This window comes from Mytilus galloprovincialis, chromosome 9, assembly GCF_965363235.1.
Source record: "Mytilus galloprovincialis chromosome 9, xbMytGall1.hap1.1, whole genome shotgun sequence".
NCBI lineage: Eukaryota > Metazoa > Mollusca > Bivalvia > Mytilida > Mytilidae > Mytilus > Mytilus galloprovincialis.
The window spans coordinates 29,715,965-29,743,597 of NC_134846.1; the positions used below are offsets into that span (position 1 = coordinate 29,715,965).

At 31.3% G+C, this 27,633-nt stretch overlaps 1 protein-coding gene across 2 annotated transcripts; it reads right to left on the reverse strand.

The window, feature by feature from the left end:
- Positions 1-9,195: 9,195 nt before the first annotated feature.
- Positions 9,196-26,508, reverse strand: LOC143044768 (annexin A13-like). 2 transcript variants are annotated; one of them, XM_076216929.1, is made up of 15 exons: positions 26,390-26,508; positions 24,759-24,795; positions 24,025-24,118; positions 22,344-22,381; positions 21,145-21,234; positions 20,487-20,618; positions 19,434-19,704; positions 19,184-19,278; positions 17,313-17,426; positions 16,919-17,006; positions 16,462-16,562; positions 15,195-15,464; positions 14,906-14,981; positions 14,007-14,119; positions 9,196-11,733 (listed from the first exon to the last, which is right to left on the reverse strand). In XM_076216929.1, exons 2-15 carry the CDS (start codon positions 24,780-24,782, stop codon positions 11,608-11,610), a joined length of 1,632 nt encoding a protein of 543 aa, XP_076073044.1. In that variant the 5' UTR covers positions 24,783-24,795; positions 26,390-26,508; the 3' UTR covers positions 9,196-11,607. The 2 variants fall into 2 exon arrangements, with proteins under 2 accessions (XP_076073044.1, XP_076073045.1); XM_076216930.1 differs by lacking the exon at positions 26,390-26,508 and adding an exon at positions 26,321-26,343.
- Positions 26,509-27,633: the final 1,125 nt, after the last annotated feature.

Below are 27,633 nucleotides of genomic sequence, written 5' to 3' on the forward strand. Positions count from 1 at the left end.
TCTAGAGCTTATACTGACTGGGGATCATTATTCAGCTATCAAGTTATTTCAACTTGAACAGGCTGGGACGTTTGGGGTTGAACATGTTTACGTAGATAAATAATATTGCTGTGGATTTTTTTTCTTCATGAGAGGGTTTCTATTTGGTTGAAATTGGGAAATAGAAGTCGCAACGTTCTTTCTCAATCCTAATTCGCTTTGAAGGTATCATGGTTGTCATCATCAGGCCTCAACCGAAGCAATGTTATACTGTAATTTGAATTTCAAAATGACTAAGTGACGTTTTTTTGACGCACTGGTCAACTCCATCATTATAGCGAATCACATGACTTTGACATAATCAGTAAATACCATAAATTATCTTTATAAGTAAAGAAATAATAGTCGCATAAAAATTAAATACACGGACAAGGGCAAAGTTCACGAAAAAAAAGTCCGAGCAAAGGGAGGCGTATGCCCTCTACGCCCCCTCTGAATCCGCCACTGCGTTATACATGTTATAGTAGTCTCAGATACATGACATATTATAAAAAAAGGTTTATTAATGGAATTTATTCTATCCAGAAATTAGAAGTCTGACAGGAAAGGAGGTACCACGATTTCCAGAGGATTACAAGAACAAATTTATATCCCATGGACAAATTGATTTGTCCCCAATACATGATTTATCAATATGGTATAAAAGTAAACCATTATAGGTCAAAGTACAGCCTTCAACACGGAGCCTAATTGGCTCACACCGAACAGCAAGTTATATAGGGTACCAAAAAATTACAAGTGTAAAACCATTCAAACGGGAAAACCAACGGTCTATTCTATATAAAAAAAAAAAAAAACGGGAAACGAGAAACGAAAAACTTATGAACCACAACAACAAACGACAACTATTGGGCATCAAATTCCTAACTTAATAGGACAGGTCACGCAATCAAACACATCATACGAATGAAAAACGACTGTCATACTCCTATAACTTAATACTGAAATTATACCTGGTTTTATAACTAACTTAACCTCTAACTTGCATGACAGTCTCATAAAACTCCTTATATTGACAACAATGTGTGAACAAAAATATATAAAAGGTAAACATGTAAAAAAAAAACCAGGAGCACAGCAGTAAACATTGTGGAGAGTTGTCTCATTGGCAATCATACCACATCTTCTTTTCATATTGTGTTATAATCTTAATTACGACAAGACAAACAAAAATTCCAACAAAGAAAATCCTAATGGCATATATAGAAATGGCACATAAGCAAAAATATAAGAAAAAATACAAAAATTTACCATAACACAATAACACAATATAGTTATATTTTCTATTTTGTAAATTGGAAATATATTTAAGAAAAAATGCAATCAATGACTTTCAATGAATATTCATTAACGAAGTCTTGGTATCTTCCAATGAACAATTTTAGAAAAAGGACGACATGTTCTAAGTAAGGTTTTGTAAGGTTAATCAACTTTCTGTTCAACACTGGTGATGTTTTATGAAGTCTTAGTAGGAACTGCAAGCTCTTGCATACAGAATTAGTTGGTCCTCAATATATATATCCCATATGCATGTTAAGTATGCTACTAACTTGTGGTGGCAATTGATCATTCTAAATTAAAATCGTCTCTTAATAGATTCTGGTACTGAGGTGAACGCTTATAATAAATATCAAATTCGAGGTATAAGTCTAAAAATGTGGCGGAAGTAGCTGTGTCTGTTTTTCTTTAATTTCTAGTTCTGGATGATATATTAATGGAACAAAATGAGAAAAAATCAGAGCCATTTTTGTTGGCACATTGAACAAAATGTTTTAACTTGTAAGACTTAATATATACTATAAAGATTTATGTGGTCACTTTCTGGTTGTAGTTGACCTGGTAGTTTCGAATGAAACTTTTTAAAAGCTAATAGATAATGGACAACAAATGTCTTGAAACAATGAATGATGAATGCCACATGATGACAAATCATACATCATTAGGAAGATTTTTTTTGAGGTACTAATTTGATAATTTTGGCCAAAAAATTTATCTAGCTAGGGCATTCTGAGATTATCCCACTCAATTTATGCTGTTTAATATGACCAACAACTGACAGATCTTAGATGGCAAATCCAACAAGCTGGAAGGTGAGCAAAAAAAAAATCATTTGATAAAAAAAACCATCTTCAAATGTTTCTTCATCAAAATTTATAATAGAGAGTTAAAGATACAAAAGGGACATGCACACTCGTATTAGAAAATGAACTGACAATGCCATGGCTAAAAATGATGACCAACGGTAAAACAACAGTACGAGACATAGAAAACTAAATACTGAGGAACATGAACCCACCAAAACAATAAGTGGTGATCTCATGTGTTCCGGAAGGTTAAAATGGTTAAGTAGATCCTGCTACTCATTTGGCACCCGTCATGTTCCTCATGTTAGTGCAACATTGTGGTAAGTATAATCCGGAGGAAAATGGACAAAATTGTAGTTTATACGACTATTCGAACATATCCTTTGTCATCTGTTTAACAGATATTTGATGATCATTTGATAACAGTAACCGTTTTGCGGCAAACTCGTGATAGGGTCAGTCAAATTTACGAAGGGTTGATTTCAACTTCACCACTAACTTGGTAATATTGGTTTAATAGCTTCCTTGTAAACAGCAACCCACTATCAAGAAAATCATGATAGGAAATGCAAGCCCTGGAATATCGTATCACCTAGGAGATATTTACACCATACGCAAGCACTGTTGGAATGTTGCTACATTTTGTACACATAAAAAATGGAAAGTTCACAATATGGAAACTCACGGTAATCTTCTGTTATGTCGTAAAGTTTGACCACAATGGTCAATTTCTAAATGAAAGTCAAGATATGATACAGACTTAACTGTATCTGATGCATCCCTTATTTCAGATTTGATAAGATAGATACGTTCACCAGTAACCAAATTTGAATTATTTAATGAGAGACTATCATTTATATAGTAGCGATAAATGAAATCTAAGGATACTGCTAACTTCTTTTCTTGTTTCATAAGAAGTTCCTGTATGAAGGCAACAACATATAATAAAGGAACAAGTCGGCAAAGAAGAGGAGCACAGTTGGTTCCCATGGGGAGGCAGAATGTTTGTTGAAAAACAAGTCCTCCTGTTGCAACAAACGTGTTATCAAGCAGGTAATTGAAGTTTCTTTGAGGATTAATATATGCAATGGTTCAAAGTTATAGCTTAACTTTGAGTTTAATACCAAATTTTGTTAGCTTTGTGAGGATAGTTGACTGGTCCTAAGTAAACCATACTTGTTAATCGGGCCAGACTTAATAAAAAGTAAAATCACAAAAATACTGAACTCCCAAGAAAAATTCAAAACAGAAAGTCCCTAATCAAATGATAAAACACATCAAACTGTCATATTCCTGACTTTGTACAAATGTAGAAAATGGTGAATTGAACCTGGTTTTATAGCGCTAAAACTCTCTTTTGTTTAAACTAGAGGCTCTAAAGAGCCTGTGTCGCTCACCTTGGTCTTTGTGAATATTAAACAATGGACACAGATGGATTCATGACAAAATTGTGTTTTGGTGATGGTGATGTGTTTGTAGATCTTACTTTACTAAACATTCTTGCTGCTTACAATTATCTCTATCTATAAGAGTACTTTCTGTGGAAAATGTTATTGAAAATCTTCAAATTTTAAGAAAATTGTTAAAAATTTACTATGAAGGGCCATAACTCCTTAGGGGGTCAATCGACTATTTTGGTCATAGTGACTTATTTTTAGTTCTTACTTTGCTGTTCATTATTGCTGTTTACAGTTTATCTCTATCTATAATAATATTCAAGATAACAAAAAAAACAGCAAAATTTCCTCAAAATTACCAATTCAGGGGCAGCAACCTAACAACCGATTATCCGATTCATCTGAAAATTTCAGGGCAGATAGATCGTGACCTGATCAACAATTTTACTTCCTGTCAGATTTGCTCTTAATGCTTTGGTTTTTGAGTTATAAGCCAAAAACTGCATTTTACCCCCATGTTCTATTTTTAGCCATGGCCGCCATCTTGGTTTGTTGGCCGAGTTACCCGACACATTTTTTTAACTAGATACCCAAATGATGATTATGGCTAAGTGTGGTTAAATTTGGCCCAGTAGTTTCAGAGGAGAAGATTTTTCTAAAAGATTACTAAGATTTACGAAAAATGGTTAAAAATTGACTATAAAGGACAATAACTCCTAAAGTGGTCAACTGACCATTTTGGTCATGTTGACTTATTTGTAGATCTTACTTTGCTGAACATTATTGCTGTTTACAGTTTATCTCTATCTATAATAATATTCAAGATAATAACCAAAAACAGCAAAATTTCCTTAAAATTATCAATTCAGGGGCAGCAACCCAACAACGGGTTGTTCGATTCATCTGAAAATTTCAGGGCAGATAGATCTTGACCTGATGAAAAATTTTATCCATTTCAGATTTGCTCTAAATGCTTTGGTTTTTGAGTTATAAGCCAAAAACTGCATTTTACCCCCTATGTTCTATTTTTAGCCATGGCGGCCATCTTGGTTGGTTGGCCGGGTCACGCCACACATTTTTTAAACTAGATACCCCAATGATGATTGTGGCCAAGTTTGGATTAATTTGTCCCAGTAGTTTCAGAGGAGAAGATTTTTGTAAAGGATAACTAAGATTTACTAAAAATGGTAAAAAATGGACTAAAAGGGCAATAACTCCTAAAGGGGTCAACTGACCATTTCGGTCACGTTGACTTATTTGTAAATCTTACTTTGCTGAACATTATTGCTGTTTACAGTTTATCTCTATCTATAATAATATTCAAGATAATAACCAAAAACAGCAAAATTTCCTTAAAATTATCAATTCAGGGGCAGCAACCCAACAACGGGTTGTCCGATTCATCTGAAAATTTCAGGGCAGATAGATCTTGACCTGATAAACAATTTTACCCCATGTCAGATTTGCTCTAAATGCTTTGGTTTTTGAGTTATAAGCCAAAAACTGCATTTTACCCCTATGTTCTATTTTTAGCCATGGCGGCCATCTTGGTTGGTTGGCCGGGTCACGCCACACATTTTTTAAACTAGATACCCCAATGATGATTGTGGCCAAGTTTGGTTTAATTTGGCCAAGTAGTTTCAGAGGAGAAGATTTTTGTAAAAGTTAACGACGACGGACGACGACGACGACGACGACGGACAACGGACGACGGACGACGGACGACGGACGCAAAGTGATGGGAAAAGCTCACTTGGCCCTTCGGGCCAGGTGAGCTAAAAAAGGTTAACTGGTCTGTTGCAATTCTAAAATCTTTCTTGCAATATCAAAGATAAGCAGAGATGATAATGCATTATATAGCCAATCCTTGACTCATATATAGTTGTGTTCAATCGTTCACCCAAGATCTAACAATAAGGTAAGATTTTAACACAGGACTACATGTACAAAAGATTTCAATTTAACTGTCATTGAGAGAGGGTTATTGTGGAGGGAGATATTTAATTAGTTGATCTTAATGGGAAAGTTGAATTAATTTATTAAAAAGGTTTACTGACATCAAAATTTGGTTGACTATTTTGATTAACATGTACCACATAAATGTGTGACCACCTGAGTATGTTTCACTTGTCATAAACACAACCAAGTCCTCAATGACTTGTCCTGTTGACATCATTGAATGTGACTTATTACCTTGGAAGAGTGAAGATTGTACCAAAGCACCTTCCTTTAATGTCAGATTTTAAGGTGTTTTGATATGTTTGAGCTTTTGATTTTTGCCGTATACTAGTAATAAAGGACTTCCCGATTGGATTTTTTTCTAGGTGTTTTTGTTAATTTTATTTTTTTTTATATAAATTTTGGAGTGTTGTGTGTCTAACTGTCATTTTTTTTTGGTCATAGTGTTGTGTTGTATTGTCTTTCTTTTTATTATAGCTTTTCACTCTCCCTTTGCCTTTTCACCCCTTTTATCTTTTCTAAGTAAAGAACCTTAGTTTACCATCTATTTCCTAACTATAAACAACATACTTACACCGAGCCATAAGCCTCAGTAACAAGTTATTTAAAACCATAATGTGTCCATAGTACACAGATGCCTCACTCGCACTATCCTTTTCTATGTTCAGTGAACCTTGAAATAAAGGTCAAAACACTAATATGGCATTAAGATTAGAAAAAAAACCCATATCATAGGGAACATCAAGTTGATTGGACTTCAACTTCATCAAAAACTACCATGACCAAAAACTTTAACCTGAAGGTGGACAGATGGATGGATGAACCAACAGACTAAAGAACAGATTGACAAACAAACGAACAGACACAGTGACCGAAAAACATAATGCCCTACTAAGGTGGGGTTTAATACTTAAAAACAATGAACTCAGTTATAGCTGTGCTTTTATTCATTTAAAGGCTTAATAAAAAAAAAAAAAAATGTATTCAAAACTGAAAAATTAATATTAATTATTGCATGCATTTACATGCACTTGTATTTCCTCAACATTTTAATCATAGAGTTCTCCAGTGAAATTGCGTAAATCATCAAGAAAAGTTGGAATACAAATACACAATGATGCATGGTTCTTAAAACTAGAGGCTCTAAAGAGCCTGTGTCGCTCACCTTGGTCTATGTGCATATTAAACAAAGGACACAAATGGATTCATGACAAAATTGTATTTTGGTGATGTGTTTGAAGTTCTTACTTTACTGAACATTCTTGCTTCTTACAATATATATCTATAATGAACTTTGCCCATTAGTAACAGAGAAAAATATTTGGTAAAAATTTACATAAATTTACCAAATTAATGAAAATTGTTAAAAATTGACTATAAAGGGCAATAACTCCTTAAGGGGTCAATTGACCATTTAGGTCATGTGGACTTATTTGTAGATCTTACTTTGATGAACATTATCGCTGTTTACAGTTTATCGCTATCTATAATAGTATTCAAGATAATAACCAAAAACAGCAAAATTTCTTTAAAAATTACCAATTGGAGGGCAGCAACCCAACAACCGGTTGTCCAATTCATTTGAATATTTCAGGGCAGATATATATTGACTTGATTAACAATTTAACTCCTTGTCAGATTTCCTCTAAATGATTTGGGTTTCAGAGTTATAAGCAAAAAACTACTTGTTACCCCTGTTCTATTTTTAGCCGTGGTGGCCATCTTGGTTGGATGGCCAGGTCATCGGACACATTTTTCAAACAAGGTACCTCAAAGATGATTGTGGCCAAGTTTGAATTAATTTGGCCCAGTAGTTTCAGAGGAGAAGATTTTTGTAAAAGATAACTAAGATTTACGAAAAATGGTTAAAAATTGCCTATAAAGGGCAATAACTCCTAAAGGGGTCAACTGACCATTTCGGTCATGTTGACTTATTTGTTAATCTTACTTTGCTGAACATTATTGCTGTTTACAGTTTATCTCTATCTATAATAATATTCAAGATAATAACCAAAAACAGCAAAATTTCCTCAAAATTACCAATTCAGGGGCAGCAACCCAACAACAGGTTGACCGATTCATCTGAAAATTTCAGGACAGATAGATCTTGACCTGATAAACATTTTTACTGCTGTCAGATTTCCTCTAAATGTTTTGGTTTTTGAGTTATAAGCCAAAAACTGCATTTTACCCCTATGTTCTATTTTTAGCTGTGGCGGCCATCTTGGTTGGTTGACCGGGTCACGCCACACATTTTTAAAACTAGATACCCCAAAGATGGTTGTGGCCAAGTTTGGATTAATTTGGCCCAGTAGTTTCAGAGGAGAAGATTTTTGTAAAAGATTACTTATATTTATGAAAAATGGTTAAAAATTGACTATAAAGGGCAATAATTCCTAAAGGGGTCAACTGACCATTTCGGTCATGTTGACTTATTTGTAAATCTAACTTTGCCGAACATTATTGCTGTTTACAATTTATCTCTATCTATAATAATATTCAAGATAATAACCAAAAACAGCAAAATTTCCTCAAAATGACCAATTCAGGGGCAGCAACCCAACAACGGGTTGACCGATTCATCTGAAAATTTCAGGGCAGATAGATCTTGACCTGATAAACATATTTACCCCACGTCAGATTTCCTCTAAATGCTTTGGTTTTTGAGTTATAAGCCAAAAACTGCATTTTACCCCTATGTTCTATTTTTAGCCGTGGCGGCCATCTTGGTTGGTTGACCGGGTCATGCCACACATTTTTTAAACTAGATACCCCAATGATGATTGTGGCCAAGTTTGGTTCAATTTGGCCCAGTAGTTTCAGAGGAGAAGATTTTTGTAAAAGTTAACGACGCCGGACGCCGGACGCAAAGTGATGGGAAAAGCTCACTTGGCCCTTTGGGCCAGGTGAGCTAAAAAGTCAATCCCTGTACTCATAATGTGCACCAAAAACAAGTAAAAAAAGAAATCCCAGAATGCTGGGTTTCATTGTAAAAGAACATTGCTGAATAAAAATATAAGGTCTAATATTACTGCCATTATTTTAAAACCTTTAACATCATAAGAAAATCAAAATTCTTTAAATAAACACTATCAACAAAGTTGAGATTCAAGCTATTGACTTAAAACAATAAAATATCAAGACAGGAATGTGTTAAACATGTATTGTATTCTTAGAAACATATTTTAGATGTTAGACCTTAATAAATTTTTAAAATTGCATTTATTATGACTTCAAAACAACATAAAAATGGTTTAGGGAAAAATGCTTTCAAAATGATTTGCACTGTTGTTAAGGTTTCAAAATAAACCATTCAAATTGACGGTTCATTCAACCTATGCCAACATTTTGAAATTTAGGTATAAAATTGTGTGAAAAAAATGTTGGCATAGGTTGAATAATTTGTTACAGATTTTAAAAGTGTTATATAAACATAAATTAATTAGGGGCTAATCAATCTACAACCAGTTTAAACCTAGTGTTAAAGTATAATCAATATACAATTTAAGGGCCAAAAAAGGGACCCAAATAAGCATTTTAGTAGTTTCCAGACAATGACTTGTGTTAAGTGTATGAATCTCTCTCTTGTAACACAAGCTTCCATACCACAAAGGAATGGTTAGGATTGACTGTGGGGGTTATAGCTCAAACCATTTAGGAATCAGGGGCAAAAAATGGGGAAAACAAGGGTTTCCTGGTTAATGAACTAAAACAAAGTAAATAAATTTTTATCAAATGTTGGCATAGGTTGAAGACACCCAAATTGACTTGTACTCATGAACTACATACAATAACCACACAGAGTATACAATTACATTGGTAACTCATAGTATCAACTTTTAACTATCAATTTTGTTGCAATAAATTATGATGTTCCAGTCAACTTAAACATGTTAAAACCAAAATTTCACATGGGAATTAAAATCTGAATTTTAACTCATCTGACATTGATCATTCAACAACAGATATTGTCAAAACTTTGTCAACAATGTTGCAACAAAATGAGGAGACTCAGAATTCATAGAAAAAGATAAATTTCTGTGCATTTTTTTTACTTTATTTTAAAACATCAACATCCAATGTAATAAAAAGAATAAGTAATCTAAATGCACATATTGCAAAATTTACAACTCTTGACAAAACAACATGAAATTTAACTCATGTGCTATGAAGGCTATGAACATTTATGAATTCACATGTTTTTCCCTCACACTTTCAATATGTTCAAAACCCAAGCTCTGAGATTTTAGGTGTTCCATATAGGAATTCTTTTGTAAATTAAAATCGTAAGAAGTTGTTTACATCTGTCAGAATATGGTACAATTTTTCATAAGTTGGATTTCATTCTAATTATTATGTAATTATTTGAGTGAAATCCGCTATTCATTTTTTTTTATTTTCTTCATGGAAAATTTAGCAAAGATAAAAATAGCCTGAAAACGTTTGGCAAATGTTGCAAATAACCAAAAAAAATCTTCATATACACCCATATACTTTTTTCTTGCAAGATCTCTGGAGATCAGTATAACTGCAATCGTGCACCATGACCTGACAAGTCTGTTGCATATTAATTATATGTTGACACGAAAACTTCTCTTTCATAAAGTTATGTGGTTGCAAACACAATTTTATTGTAATTTGCCAATTAAAAAAGCATATACACATATAAATGCACTGTGAATACAATATCTATCACAACTGAAGTAAAAAATAAAATTATGTAAAATATGGCACAAATTAATATATAATAAAAAATTCAAAATATTTTCAACATAGCTAAAATTTCGTCATTCATAAAGATTGTAAATTAACTCTATAACAAATCCGGCTCTTTCATTATAAATAAAATGGCACTAATGAAAGGCACTTTGAAATCCATATTCAGTGGTTTTTCCAGGATTTTAAACCAAAAAAAAATTGAACTCAGAGAAATCCATAGAAAAAAAAAGATCAGTCAAAAATCAGTTTAAGGTTCTTGAAATTGACACATTTTAGCGCATGTCTGGCGTCTTAAATTATAATCCTGGTACCTTTGATAACTATTTAAGGGGATGTGAGGAAGAGTGTCATATATTTTGAGAATCAATTTGGATCTAATGAATTATCATTATCAAATTCACTCATTGTATTTCACTTCTCTTCATCTTAAATTTTTTGTAATAACTGAGTTATCTTCCATCTTAGATTGTATTTTTAAGTTTTGAATGTTTTTGACCATTTAAATGATTTTTTTACTTTAATATCTTTTTATGATTCTCAAATTTCAGTTTTATTTTAAAATTATTGACCTAGAATCAAATATAGTATTTTGATCATTTACCAAAAATTTATTATTTTTTTCATTAATTAACTACATACTGTTATTTGTTATCCCTAATTCTAAACTATACTATAAATTACAATTAAAGTAAGTTACAAATTTCATGACATAAGAACAAAAAGTGCCCTTAATAAATATTTTATATCTTTTTTTTTTAATAATAATGACACTAAAGTAAAACATAGAAATAAAATTCTGAAAAATATGACTCTGTAAATGCATATATGTATACAATATCACAGATAAAGAGTAAAAAAAAAACACATCTAAAAATATCTTCTGATAATACTACATTACACATGATTATCATTACTTGCTAACTGTGCACTTCACTTTATTTCTGGACATACCGGTGGTTTTATCTGAATTGCTAAATAGTATTTTCAAGATTCTTAAACTGATGACACTTTAAGCTAAACTCTTTAATATTACATGTATTATAGTCATTTATTCTGATTTTTTTTATGAGAAATCCACAAATAAAATACCTTTCACAGAAAACATCAATATTTCTAAAAATTATAAGCAAATATTAAAATAAACCCAAATTTCTTGACACCTAAAGCAAATAAAATATGATGCGTCAAAATGGAAACAGCATTTTACAAAAGATGGACAGGGAATACATTTTTTTTAATACCATTACTTTTATTTTTCTCCCCTCCCTTTCTTGTCATCTTTATTCTCCTTACCTCAAAAAGGTACCCTTACACTTTGTAAAATACATGTGTTACAAAACATTAACTACCAATAATACAAACAAAAAATAATGTCCCATTGTAAAAACGTAAGTTATTGGTTCTTTCTATTAATCTCTTCCCACAATCCTTTGCAACAAGGCCTTATAATCCCCAGAACAGTCATCTTTAATCCAGTTCCATAAAGTTTGCTTGTTCTTTTCTAAGAAAATTTCTTTTATCTGCACCATATCAATCTGAAATAAAAAAATATGTTATGTTTAACTTCCTAATTTTTTTCCTATTACATGTATTATAACTGTTTCTCTAATTTTTGTGCTATTTTCACATTTTCTTGACTGGTGTGAGAAAAAAATTTCTCCTCACTAGTGAAAAATCTGTTCTCTGCAAATGATTGGTTGAAATTTAATTGTGACGTTGAACTTTCTTGTTTTCCTTTGAATTTTCGTCATGAAAAAAGGCGACCATGCCTGATGACGTCACATCAAAAGTACACAACTTTCCTCAAATCTTTGAAAAGGAAGGATAAAAATCATTAGAGAAACAGATTCCACCACTGTAACTCGTGTATTACGATATTTCTCCACTCTCAACAGTTAAATTTCAATTATTTAAAAAGCTCGGCAAGCCTTGCCCTTTAAATATTAAAATTTAACTGTCTCGAGTGGAGAAATATTGTAATGACGGCATGAACAAAGTTGCCGGCAACTGTAAAATGCGTTTTTTAAAAGTAGTTTTATAAAACCGTGTATATAATATTTTTTAAATAGGAAGTTTTTTTATGCCCCACCTACGATAGTAGAGGGGCATTATGTTTTCTCGTCTGTGTGTCCGTCTGTGCATCCGTCCGTCCTTCCGTTCGTCTGTTTGTCCGTCTGTCCCACCTTGGGTTAAAGTTTTTGGTCAAGGTAGTTTTTGATAAAGTTTAAGTCACATCAACTTGAAACTTAGTACACATGTTCCTTATGATATGATCTTTCTAATTTTAGTTCCAAATTAAAGCTTTGACCCCAATTTCACGGTCCAACGAACATGGAAAATGATAGTGCGAGTGGGGCATCTGTGTACTATGGACACATTCTTGTTTTATTATAAAATGATGAATGCTAGCCATTAAAATCCACATAACTAGTAAGGTTATCAAAATTTAAACTATGAAGTATAAAACGAACATAGAGAAAACGGTAAAAATGTGTGAAACTTGTAACATTAAATAGGCATAAAATAAAGTTTTGACCTAAGATTTATACAAATTCAACATTTTTTTCCGCATTTTCCTAAGAAAGAATTTTTCGGATTTTGACTTTGACGTTTAACGAAATTCTACGCAAAAAAAAAATCACAAACGGCCATCGTGGATGAGTTTGGAATGCAGTTTGTAATGTGTAAGAAGTAGTAAATAGGAAGGATTAATATTCGAAAAAAAATTTATCGGTAAAACAAATATGTAATTGCAATCTTTTAATTTTAAAATAACTTGATATTCCATATGTGCAAAACAAGAGTTTAAAACAAATCTGCATAATATGAACGATTCTATAGTCAAGGCTGAACACCTGATTTTTTTTAATGTCCAGCTATTATGTTACAATTTAAAGAAATGACGTTTTAACGCTATTTTCTGAAAAGGGGTCATGACACAGTCGCTTATCATTTCTATTATACTGTGCTTAGCATATATTTTTTTATATTTCCAGAATGTGCATTTGCTGTACTTTGTTGTTCGTTAGTGGACTTATCTTTGTGCACGCCGTCAATACACTTGTTGCAAGTGGAATCAATATATCTATAGCTTTTTACTTCATGAAATAACTGCTTTTTAGAATAAATTAAATTATCTTTAGTAAAAGTTTAATAAAATATCTTCTGTACTAAAATGCCAATCATATTTTAGTTTGACCTCTAAACATGTACATGTAGTTTAAAGTTTAAAAATAAAGTTAGGGGAGGGTTGGGATCCCGCTAACATGTTTAACCCCGCCACATTATGTATGTATGTGCCTGTCCAAAGTCAAGAGCCTGTAATTCAGTGATTGTCGTTGGTTTAAGTATTTCATATTTGTTTTTCCTTCATTTTTAAAAATAAATAAGGCCATTAGTTTTCTCGTTTGAATTGTTTTACATTGTCATTTAGGGGCCTTTTATAGCTGAGTATGCGGTATGGGCTTTCCTCATTGTTGAAGGCCGTACAGTGACCTATAGTTGTTAATTTCGGTGTCATGTTGGTCTCTTGTGGAGAGTTGTCTCATTGGCAATCATACCACATCTTCTTTTTTATGTTAAAACAAAACTTAATAAAAGTTACCATTCTTGATAACTTACCAAGATGCCAGACAAGTGCTTTATTCACATAAGGTTTATCATTAGTACTAGAAGCAAATCAATCATAAAGTTGACGAGCAAATTGAAACAAACAAAAAATCCATTACTCATCATGTTTTTCATGTAAATTAAACTCTATTTCAATATTGTTAAAAAAATAAAAAAATAAGAAAACCAAAATGATTACCTCAGATCTGCCAACAATAATCCTGATAAGATCTTTGTCCTTGGTACCTAACCCTTCCATGGTCCATGTTAGTCTCTCTGCGAAGTATTTTGGCCTGCATTTTATGCTCTTTACTAAAATTATACACACCGAAACATAAAGTATGTCTGACTAACATAATTGATTTGTTAAATTCCTCTCACTCAAGTGTTAAAAAACTATTTCAATTTCTACAATTATGCTTTTTAATTTTTTTTTCTCTACATTTTGTACCACTAAAATCATTCAGACAAAACTTAAGTAAATAAATAAGTTACAAATCTACTGAATGTGAATTGTTTATTTTATGCAATATACAGATTCCAATAATACCTCAGATGGTTAAACAAACACCTAGACTAAAATTAATTTTGCATGTTAATCTTTAATAAAATTTTGACAAAATATTTACTCTGACCCTTTGACAAAAATATAAAAATTTCAAAGAACTTGAGCCACACACTTTATCAGAAAAATTTCATTGGATATATAGCAGTTTGGCAAACACTAATTTTGATCATTGAGAAGTTTAATAATATTTCCTTGACAATAGAACGTGATTAAAATGTTCAGCTGATATTTGCAGAGTTATCTCCCTGTAATGCAAATGCAAATAACAAAAGATTACACATTTTCTTTCCTCAGACTTCAGAGAGGCACAAAAAATTGGTCAATGAATTAGACCATATCCTTTATTCAGGTGGTATATAGCAATGAATGCAAGAAAATAATTTTCAACAAGTACGTTGGTTGTCATGTTTTAAAAGAATACACTGACATTTGTTTTCAACATGATTCTAATCATGTTTAATAAAAAAACAATTACTGATATTTGTATCAATATGATTTACATGAATCAAATTTTATTCTTATCAACTTACTTAAAGTTATCAGCGCCATCTGTGAGTGGCTAGAAAACTCCCCCTCCACTGAATTTTCAATGTCACATTGTGTCAACTGAAAACAAGACATACTATATGTTATACATGCTATAATTTTTTTTAAAGATAACTATTTTGTTTCATTTTGTTGTAGAAATGGCAAATTGGCTTTAACAGAATCTTTAAATGTATTTTAATTTTTTTTTTATACCTATGAATTGATAACACTTGTGTTAAATACCTAAACATATCTATTGGTAAATACCTTCACATATCTATTGGTAAATACCTTAACATATCTATTGTAAGTTTCCCTCAGTTGATAGGTATCCCTAAGAGCAAATATTCTGATAAAATCATCCTCGTCTGTACCAAATCTATCAACACCTGCATTAAACAGGACTTCAGCATCTGCCTGAGCTCTATCAGGATCAATCAATTTCTCCATGTCAATTGTAAAGGCACCAGTAGGTAAATCTTCATCTGTTTCCTCATCATGGAACATGACTGGTACTACAGCATCATTTAACTTCTCTTCCTTAACTTCAGCTCTGTTACCCTACAATGGAAGAAGAAGATATTTCATTTCTAATTATTGGACCCAAAGGGCATAAATATTACCACATCAATAATTTTCATATTACAATACAAACAATATAATATTGTCCAGTATAAAGACTCAGATAAATAGAAAATCTATGCTTGAAAACTTATGTGTCTCAAATCACTCCCTTGTTACCATGGAAACTTGATAGCCATCATTCAAAGGTTCAGCTTGCAATAGCTGTTGTCATATACTGATTTTTTTCTATTAATGTCTTAAAAATGATTGAAATAATTTGTTTAAAAAGTGTTAAGGAAAACCAAGGGTTATTATCTGCAATTTCATATTTAATAATACTTTGATAACTAAAAATGAAAGACAACATCTGAGGTAAGAAGGCGGAGCTTAGCTTTGGTACACTATGTTAATTTTAATGTTATTCCATGACTGAAGCTCCAGTTCCAAACAGCTTTAACAAAAAGACATTAGGATACCACTGAAGACGTTATATTGACATCTTGATGCCTTTTGGTTTTTATGAGCTAGATATAATCCCTAAGACATATACTTCATATCTCCTTTCAACTATTTTTTTGTAGAATTAGGTATGTTGTCAATGATAATCAAATATATTATAAAAAAATATAGGGACAATACTTTTCCAAACTTCATTAATTTAGTACAAAACTGCAAAAACTGACAAAATTAAGCCTAATTATTTCTAGACCAAAATTTCTTAATAAGCCAAGACTTTTTCCAAAAAGATACTGTGCTACAATATCTATTTTACCATGATATTATTGTCTGTAAAAACTTGGTTCGTATCTATAATTCAGTCCAAAAAGTATTTATTTGAAGAAAAAAACCCAACCATGTTAGGTTAAAAATGTCAATTTCAACATGTTTATGTGAATTAACATGATTAAGATAGATTCAATTATAATTTTGTTGACTAAATCAAATTAATATCTGGTTTGACTTTTTAAAAGGGGAGATAACTCTTTATGTTTACCTGTGCGGCAGAAATGAGAATTCTTTTTAGGTCTCCACTTGTATCATCCTCTATGTTGCACTCTAAGTCCTTATCTGTGGCACAGTCGTCAGGGTTAATAGCTGCAATTTAAACATTTTTTAAATATTTCATTAAATAAATTTCAATATAAAGAGTTGTGAATTCATTTACAATTTTTATAGACAATTACATTGGCTAATTCTTTAAACTAGGCAAATTCAGGTTTTCTTATCATGTGTTTTACTTTTATGACATATGGTCTGGATAAACAAAGTAGAAGATTTTTCGACACATAGAACATGTTTAACTCCACCACATCCTATTTGGACAATTTTTTGTTGTTGTTGTTTAATAATTGTCTTTTCTTAAGTTTTGTGTTTTGTGTTTAAGTCAGATTATTGCAGTCAATCTTACTGTTCAATATTTATGGTAATTCCTGGAAAAAAGTCTGACTTACATCCATAAACCGATTTCATTTCCTCGATCTGTGCATTTGTCCTGGTCAGTAGAATCTCAATCAAAACAGACTCATCAGTTCCAAGTCCCTGAGAAAAAAAACATAAAAAATTAAGTCTATACAAATAAAAAGGCATTAACTATACAGCAAGTATGTTAGCAAAACAGATTATACCCTAGAAGTACTATAGTTTTCTGTTAAGAGTTTTGAGATTAGAGTTTTGTCTTTTGTGGTTTTCTTGTTGGCTATGTTTTTAGTTTTAACTTGATTTATGGGTTTTGTAGGAACTCTTGACAGTTTTTATCATTGAATCAGTCAGCTTTTATTTGAAAATTGAGATCTAAAGTTTTAAAGGTCTAAAATACAAGAAAGTAACAGGAACAGAATAGCTTACCTGTATTGCCTTCTTAATGTTCAGGGCATCAAACAAAGCTGGTGGTTCAAACAGGGCAAATAAAACTTCACTGAAATCACCACTCACTTCCCCATCCAAAGTTTCAATTAAATCCTACAAATACAAACACTAGCTAGAGATCTAGTAATAAAACATCAGGTATTTAAATGTTTTTTGCAATGTGAGTGAAACCAAAAATATAGCTGTATCTTTTATTTACACTTCTTATATAGATTATAGACTGTAGTTTTTCCTGTTTGAATGGTTTTACACTAGTATTTTGGGGCCCTTTATAGCTTGCTTGCTAGATGTGAGCCAAAGCACTTTTTTGAAGGTCATACTTTGGACCTACAATGGTTTACTTTTTACAAATTGTGTGTAACGGATGGAAAGTTGTCTCATTGGCACTCATACCACATCTTCTTATATCTATACACAGATTCAGATTCTTTAATTATTAAGATAACTTAAATAGTATATAATCATTAGTGTACTAATTACAAATCATATGATAATATCGAAACAACATTTTAATATATATTATAATAATACATCCCACATCCCATTTCTATATATTTGATTTTCCTTTCCTTTAATTTGAATTTTGATTAGCAGTATTCATTTGATTTTGACATCATCCTTTTTTGTATTTATGCCCCCTTTTTCAAGACAAATTTTGATAGATTAATTGTTGGTTGCCTAACTTCCAGCACAAGCAGGTGTCGAAATTAGCGCTGGTCCAGTGGTCCGCGACCAGTAGAATGTGCGTCGGACCAGTAGAAATTTGTCGATAAAAATCACTGATTGCATCGCAATCTACGTTTGTTAACAAAACAATTTACCTGTGAAATCAATTACACGGTACTGGGGGGTATTACAATTGATCAAGTTAATTAATATCTCGGGTGAGCGTCCTTCACAACAAAAAAAATGTGGAAATTTTTGGAAGGAGTTAAACCGCCGGACAAAAAAATTAAAATAAGTGAAAATCAAAAGGAAGTTCGAAATAAAGTATATGAAATTGACAAAAGGAAACGCAAATACCAAAAATCATGGGAAAAAGATCGCGAATAGTTGAATTATACAGTAGATCGAAATTTAATGAACTGTACAACATGTGAAAAATTTGCAGTGACAGACCTAGATAGGAAATGTATTTTCGTAACTGGATCGTCAAATTTCAAATTGAACATCTATCATTTATATTAGTGTGTGTCAAATGAATGTCATTTTTGCAGGACCAGTAGATTTGGAGCCGGACCAGTAGAGTTTTCAGTCCACTGGTCCGTCTGGCCAGTACACAAAAAAGCTTAAATTCGACCCCTGAGCACAAGGCAAATGACAAATTTTGAAGCTGGCCACTAATAATTTAAGACTTTTCAGCAGTAACATCAGCAACATTTTTAGTTTTTACACGGTCTTATTTTTTTTACACTTTAGTTGATAAGATATCTTCTCATATTTTTTTCAATTTCGAACCATTTCTGTTAAAAAAAAGTTTTATCTTTTGTCTGTTTGAAGCAGCTACCGCAAAGAACTATCTCCTTTACCAAAAAGGCCAAACAAAATGTCAAATTATCCTGTTTATATATTCAAGCATTGTTTTGTTTTAGTATTTCTTAATTATTCATAATACAACTCCTCTGAAAATTCAAAATTGCATACTTGTAATTATGGGATGTGTACCGTGTTTGTTATAATATGTATTTCTTTCACTGTTGAAGTTGAAATCACATAGGCGGATCCAGAACTTTTTCTAAGGGGGGCCCACTGACTGAGTGATTCCCTTTATAATCATAACGAACAGTTCTTCTCTTGGGGTAAATCTCTGCTTCAATATATAAAACTTAAGAAATATGTGTTAGATATACCTTTCCAAACGCTGTTTTAAACATTTTCTTTAACTCTTGACGTTGACTGTTACATCTTGTTGCACAGATATGTATTATAGCTTCCTCATTTGTTCCTTGAAATATAAGTATATTTGTGTAAAATAAAAATAGGATATAGTTTGAATTTAGAAAAAATAATTGAAATGGCAAAATGAGTTTTAATCAGCAAAATAACATAATATATTTGCACATCAAACCAACCAATAATTATAAAATGTCTTAACTTTACCTAATCCTTGCATAGCTTCATCAAAATACATGCAATCTCTCTCAGCGTCCCAATCGTTGCCTGTTATATCTAATCCTTCTTTTTCATTAATGAATGCTACAACTGGGTCTTCTGCATCGTATGTCTTATACGGTTTAACAGTTCCTTCTGTAGGGTCAATAGTACCATCCTTAACTAAATGACCAGCCAAGCGTCCTATGTATGATGCACGAACTCTTTCTAGGAAATCATCTTCTTCAGCACATTTTTCTGCTACTTTCTGTGCAATTTTCTGTCAAATTCAGTAAAAACATTGTAAAAAACTGTCAACTTTTCTTAAATGCCCTTTTTGACAATTGTTAAGATAATATACTCTATAGTTGAACTTTGACTCTTTTAACTATGAGTACAGTCTTATCCACGTTCACTTGTATTTTTATCCATCTGATGAGTTAAGCCTTTTTCATCTGATTTTTGTAGTTCGTTCTCATGTTGTACTGTTATACACCTGTCCCAGGTTAGGCGAGGGTTAGGATCCCTCTAACATGTTTAACCCCGCCACATTCTCCATGTATGTGCCTGTCCCAAGTCAGGAGCCTGTAATTCAGTAGTTGTCGTTTGTTTATATGTTACATAATTGTTTTTTGTTAATTTTTAACATAAATTAGGCCTTTAGTTTTCTCGTTTGAATTGTTTTACATTGTCATTTCGGGGCCTTTTATAGCTGACTATGCAGTAGGGTCTTTGCTCATTGTTGAAGGCCGTACGGTGACCTATAGTTGTTAACTTCTGTGTCATTTTGGTCTCTTGTGGAGAGTTGTCTCCATGGCAATCATACCACATTTTCTTTTTTTATATTATGTTTCTTTAACTGATTTTCAGCTTTAACAACTGATCTGATGCAACAGTTTCATTTCAGTATTTTTTGCCATTTAAGGACGACAAGATTAATACAGATACTATAATTATAGATATCATAATGTAAGTTCTTATTATTGCAATATTTGCTCAGTCACATTATTTGCATTAATAAAAACCTCAAAAAATAATTTATGAATTTACACTTTTAAGTACCTGTCTTTTTTTGCACTTCTTCTTGAACTTCTTCCTAGTTTCCTTGACATCTTCATCCTCATCTTCTTCCTCTTCCTCGTCCTCTACATCAGAGACCTCAACATCATCTAAATCCATTCCTAAACATTCAGCCTATAGATAGAAACAAGAAAACCATGGAAATAACCCTGTCAATAGTGAACACAAACCCCTGTACACCTGATCTACACTACAGATAAACTTATCCTTTAAGAGGTATAGCTTTTGCTCATTGGTGTAGGGCATATGGTGACCAATAGTTGATATGAAGCATTATTGTTTTATGATGTTCTTGGTTATCATAAGGTGTTAAGATTTTAAAGAAAAATAACTTGAACACTATAAATCATACAACATTTAAAAAAATCAGTTATCTTTTTAAAATCCTGAAAGGGGTTCCATATTAAAAAACATCAATGTACTGTAAATTCAGAAATTATTATGTGCATTTAGTGCGATTTTGTCATTTTAGACAAATGCAATTTTAATTTTTACGACATTGAGAAAAACCTTGTTGAATTCATATATAAAAATCAAAATGTGAGTTCCTTTGATTGCGATTATAACCTGTCGCATTTTTCACAATATTAAAAACATCGCAATAATTTCTGAATTTAAGCAATTTATTAAAAAAACTTACACCAGCTTGCTGAAAAGCTGCATCACTGTTAAACATCATGTTATACACAATATTTGTTTGCTGTGATGGTGGTGCTTGCTGCATCTGTGGCTAAAATAAATGAGAAAACAAGCACGTTGTCATATTTTGTTTTAAATCAAAACATCATAAGAACTTGCTACTAGTCACCAAATTCAAATAAAGACAGAGGTGTTTTTATAAAGATACATTAGGTTATTTTGTATGTCTTTATGATGCTGATCCTTGTTGTTTGTCACTTTCATAGAATTTTACAAGTTAGCAGTCTTTCTTGTTACTGATTATGTGCTGCTTTTATGAATTTGATGTGACTGTCATACAAGTGAGAGGTTACACTAGCACTAAAACCAGGTTCAATCCACCATTTTCTACATTAGAAAATGCCTGTACCAAGTCAGGAATATGACAGTTGTTATCCATTCATTTGATGTGTTTGAACTTTTGATTTTGCCATTTGATTGGGGACTTTCCTTAATTTTTGAATTTTCCTTGGAGTTCAGTATTTTTTGTGATTTTACTTTTTGTATGCCTTTATGCTTCCTTGTTGTTTGTAACTTTCATAGAAATTTACAAGTTAGTAGTCTTTCTTGTTTATGTGATTATGTGCTGCTTTTATGTCAACCTAAATGTCGAAATTCTGGTGATAGGGGTGCAGCTTTTCATCAATTTTATCAGCATCCTCTAATTTAACAGTTGATAAACCAATTGATACATCTTCAACTTGGTGAATAATCAGATCACTCATTTCATTCATTAGTTAGAAAAATATTTGATTTCAAATTCAAAAATTATAATAATCTTTATTGTCATAAACAAATTAAACATGTTTGTGACTAATTGAACAAAAAAACTAACATACACTCATACATAATATAATATATATATATATATCAATTGTTGCATGAATATAATATAGTAACAAATCAAAATACAAATTGCAATATATTGATAATATCACAAAACTTATAACCATCCGATGTTAATGTTGAACATGACAGAACATTTTGAATTTTTTGGGAGTTCAGTATTTTTGTTATTTTACTTTTCACCATGAGGGCATTGTCAATAGCATTAAAGTTGTGAGTTAATAAACAACATGATGACTGATATTCTGATAATTTCATAAATCTACCAACTATTTTGAAATTGGATTTACTCTTTTTCTTATTTTGAACACTTACTTGAGAATAATATTGGTTGTATGCTTGTTGTTGCTGACCTGAAAAATAAAATAAAACAATTTTAAATTATACAAAAACATTGATTTGGGACTATACATTTTGGTTCATTATCATTTCATTGTGATGTTGCTTAATATTTAGTTTTATTTTTATTTTTCTAAGTAGGATTAGTGAGTTAAAAAAAATCAACAAGGCCTGACCTATATAAAAAAAGAAGATGTGGTATGATTGCCAATAAGACAACTCTCCACAAGAGACCAAAATGACACAGAAATTAACAACCATAGATCACTGTTCGGCCTTCAACAATGAGCAAAGCCCATACCGCATAGTCAGCTATAAAAGGCCCGAAATGACAATGTAAAACAATTAAAAATTGCCAGCTCAATAATTAGGACTTTTAAATTATAAACACTTAACTACAGCTACAATAGTTTACATTATAAATTTAGCTTCTATAGTTTTCTAAAATAACAGCAAACAAATGTGATGAAATATAAAATTGCCAGGGAAAAAATATATATTACTGGAATTAAAACTGAAGAATGGAAGAAGAGTTTGATAGATTTTTTAGAATTTTAAGTTTAATACAGATATTGTTATGTTAATCGTTTTTAAAATTTACACTTTAAACCAGGATCCTGTATCCTGTATTTAACAGAGAAACTGCAACAGAATATAATTCAGTGGCAATAACTCCAAAAATAGTGCTTAGATTTTTCTTCAATTAACAGGGTGGACACATCATGTCATGCTGATAACTTTTTTCAATTTCTACTTTTATTGTTTTGCCTTTTTGAATTTTTGGAGAGAAAAAAAGCAGTAAGGAAATGCAAAGCAAGTAAAAAAAAGAGTAATTCAAAACAAAAACTACATAACAGGTGATCATGAACAGCATGAACAGATTGTTCCAAATTTTCAAGGTAGATAGGACTTGTGATACTGACCATTGTTACCCTGTCAGTTTTTTTCTCATTATTTCAGTTTTAGAGATATAAGCCAAAAACTGTAGTCTTGCCCTTTTATGTCCTGAATTTTTAAACATCAAACATGGAAAATATCTCAACATGCTCAAACTAGACAATATAGTTTAAAACCTACAGATAATGCAGTCAATCCATTTAGCAGTAGACTGGAACCTGATTGATGGTAAAAGCTTACATGGCCCTTCAAACCTTGTGAGCTAAAATGAAGATGTTGGGTATACACTGATTAGACAGCAACCCAATTTAAACAAGTGAAACTGCGAGCTTAGTAACTGCTCACTGATGATATCCCCGCCAAAATATTTGACCATAAAAAGGAAATATTTGAGTGATGAATCGATCTGATAACACATATTACAGTATAGATGTAAGTCTCGGATGTCATGTGTAAAATGATGTAAGTGTTGAGTTATGAATCTGAAAATGCATCACACGGTATAGCTGACTTATATTAACCCAGAAATCTTGTTATGTACTTCCTGAGAAATATTTGACGAAAAAAATTCATGGGATTGATGGACGAACAGACGGATGGACTGAAAGATGGATTGATGGACTGAGAGATGGACAGACAGAGGTAAAACAGTATAACCCCACTTTTTTTAAAGCGGGTGTATAAAAATACCATATATAAGACATCTAGGCACTTTGAGTTGCTTATATACACACAAAAAAACATACATAAAAGAACATACCATAATTAACATTGTAGGCAGAGTTTGAATATGTATAACCTCCACAGTATGGGTTCTGTTGGTAAGGATTCTGGTAAGCATAGGGATTATAACCCTAAAACATAACATAGAATGTTTGAAATTACTGGTCCTTGTACATCATATTTAGAACTCAATATATATAAATGTTGATTTTGTAAAAATCATAGTCTGAGCTAATATACTTAAAAATCCATCAATTTACATTACTGGTAAAAGTAAAAGAATAAAAACAATTATTATCTTTTTATATTTTTTTTTTAAATTTTCATGAAAATATTTTAAAAAAAATATTACTGTATTTTGTATTTGTCATACATATATTGTTTGGTTATTGTCTCAATCATGCACTGACATTGATATCTTACCCAATCATAAAGGAAGTGTATGAGTATAAAATCGTGTCAGCAAATTTTATTCTCAAATGCAAGAAAAATATTTTTACTAAAAATTAGTAATATGATAATAAAAATTGAATCTTGATTTATATTTGTCTCAACTTGCAGACTCTATGTATATTTCTATCACTTTTTCAACTATACCAAGACATATCATAGCCAGGGGGGTTCGGGGGTTGAAAACAAATAATGACTGTTAAAGTCAATGTTCTGTTCGAATAGTGACTGTTAAAATCGAGCTTTTGAGGCCAAATAACCCCCCTTTGGAAATTCCTGGCTACGGGCCTGCAAGATTCTAATTTATCAGTAAGAACTTACCCCTGGTGGAGGATAGGCCATCATTTTGAATTTGTTTCTGAAAGGTAGAAATGAAATATAAAATCACATACATGTTTAAAACACATTGATATGCAATACAGTTTGCACAATAAAAATACCTTAGCACCAAACTAATGTTCTACTCAAATTCAGCTAGACTACAAAAAAGACATAGAATTGAGAGCTGAACTAGTCAACTTAAAGTATGTGGGAGATGTATTGAATTTATCAAGCGAATGAAAATAAAATTATATATATATATATTCGAAATTAGAAACATACTTCTCTAATTTTTGTGCTATTTTCACATTTCCTGACTGGTGTGAGAAAAATATTTCTCCTCACTAGTGAAAAATCTGTTCTCGGCAAATGATTAGTCTAAATTTGATTATGATGTCAAAATGTTTTGTTTTCTTCTCAATTTTCCTATTGTGACGTCATGAAAAAAGGCGACCTTGCCTGATGACGTCGCATATAGAGAACACAAGTTTCTGAAAGTCATCAGAGAAACAGATTCCGACACTATAACTCGTGTATTACGATATTTCTCCACTCTCGACAGTTAAATTTAATTATTTAAAATGCTCGGCAAGCCTCGCGCTTTAAATAATAAAATTCAACTGTCTCGAGTGTAGAAATATAGTAATACACTTGTTACAGTGTAGGAATCTATATATAATAAACAGCATTTTTCATTCTTCGGACGATCTTTGGTTACATTGTACAATATAATGTTCAGAAAACTGTTGTTTTTAGTTTAATTTCAGAGTATCTTAAGGCTGGACTTTAATTTATTCAGATTGAAATAAGTTTATAAATTTAATGATAATCCAAATTAAGAAAAATGTTAAATTCATATTAATATTTTCAGTAATTTAACTAAAATAAATTCCTAAAATTGAAAAAAAAAAAAACAGAGTAACCCAGGTTTAAACAAAGTTTAAATGCAGAACAATTTTTAACATTGTAAATTAAACCAGTCTATGATTATAAAGGCATTTTAGTTTAACTCAAGTAATTTTTTGTTTAATTTGATATTATGGTGAACTTTAAGTTTATCCACATAAATTAAAACATTTAAAATTTTGTATCATATTTAAACAATATTTTGTATTGACACAGATTAACCTTCTCTTTTGGCTCCTAGCTTAGACTACCCTATTGAACAAAAAATAAAAGAAAATAATCTAAATTCAATTCAATATTTATAGTCTACATGTAAAGAAAATCACCTACTTTACACAAATATTTAGCACTTTAAATATTTGTAAACATCACTATGACAATTGACTTTGATACAAGAACACATTTAATTTGTTATCTTTATTGAACAAAATCATTCTCTTTAATTTCATTTATTTAATAATAATTGTGCATTCAGTTGGTTGGCATTATAGTTTAAATTCAGTTTTCTTAATGCAAAATACATAGAAATTAATTAGGTAAGCTTACATCAAGTCTGTATCTTCAACACGAGTCCTTAGCAACCCATATAAATGATGAAGATTTCATTATTTCTACTATTTAGAAAATTCTTTGTATTGACAAATTACTTTATTTACCAACAAATATCTCTCATCATCAGCTGTCATTTATTTATATAAGTAATGTCACTGTTTTAAGCTAATTACCTTTTAGTCGTTGCTTACGCTGGAAACCAGGTGAAAAAAAGATGGGCTGTTATGTAAGTATGTAAACAACCCAGATTTGTCTTGTTCATTCAAGGTGAATGCCTCCAGGTAGAAGATAAATAAAAAGGGTAAGTCTCAAGATGTTTAAAATACACAAGATGGGATGTTTGACTTTATCAATCAATAGCAGCTCTTTAAATCACAAAGTTTTTATGTTTATCCTTTCATATGTTTTTATGTTTATCCTTTCAAATGTTTTACCAATATATTGATTAAAAGGAAGAAAATGTAATAAAAATGATTAATTTAAAAATCATTCACTTACAACGAAAGGTCGTTCTAGATTATAATATACAAGATTTTGTCTAATAGTCAAAACTAAATTTTGATAAATAAAAGATGAAAGGTAGACAATATACATCAATTTAACAGCAAAACAACCATTAAAATAAAGAAAATGATGTCCATACAATATCACAATTTCTTCTGACAAAATGGAAGAAATTTTTGATTGATTTTGTCTAAATATTAAAATATTAGATAGAAGGTTCCCGAAACACAGAACTTAAAATTTGATGTAAATTAACAAACAAAAAAGACCACACTGCATGAATACTGTAAAATTGAGCAACACTTACCGAACAAATAACTGACCATTGTTCAACACTACAAATAATACTGATCAACATATTTTCCTTTAATTGTTTGTATTCAACACCGCTTTCAGCAACCTTGGCTACATCATGGTGGCCAGTTTTTCATGGTGGAGGAAGCCAGAGTAAATGAAGAGAACTACTTTCAACCCGAAAGAAAAGTGGCAATCCTTATGAATGAAAGTTGATGTATTTATGATTGATTGTCTATGGATATTTGTTTATTAAAGGCCTTGTCAGTATAAATTGTTACAGTACTCTGGTCTGGAGGTAATAATGTATACAACATGGAACAATAGTTACTTGCACTTGTTTCTGAGAACCTTGCAAATGAGATCTCAGGATTTTTAATATGAAATATAATAAGAGTGAAATGGACATAAAACTGAGAAATTCAAAATGTTTCAATATCAAAACCAACTTTATTTTTTTTCCCTTTTTATGCATCTAAAGTGTTTGTTGTTTTTAAGAAAATAACTGGAGACTAATTTGAAATATAATCAATTACAAACGAAAGTGAACCAACATACCCGAGGGTATGCAGGGTCGTTATCATAAAAAACATAAAATGTAGAGAGTCTTATAACAACA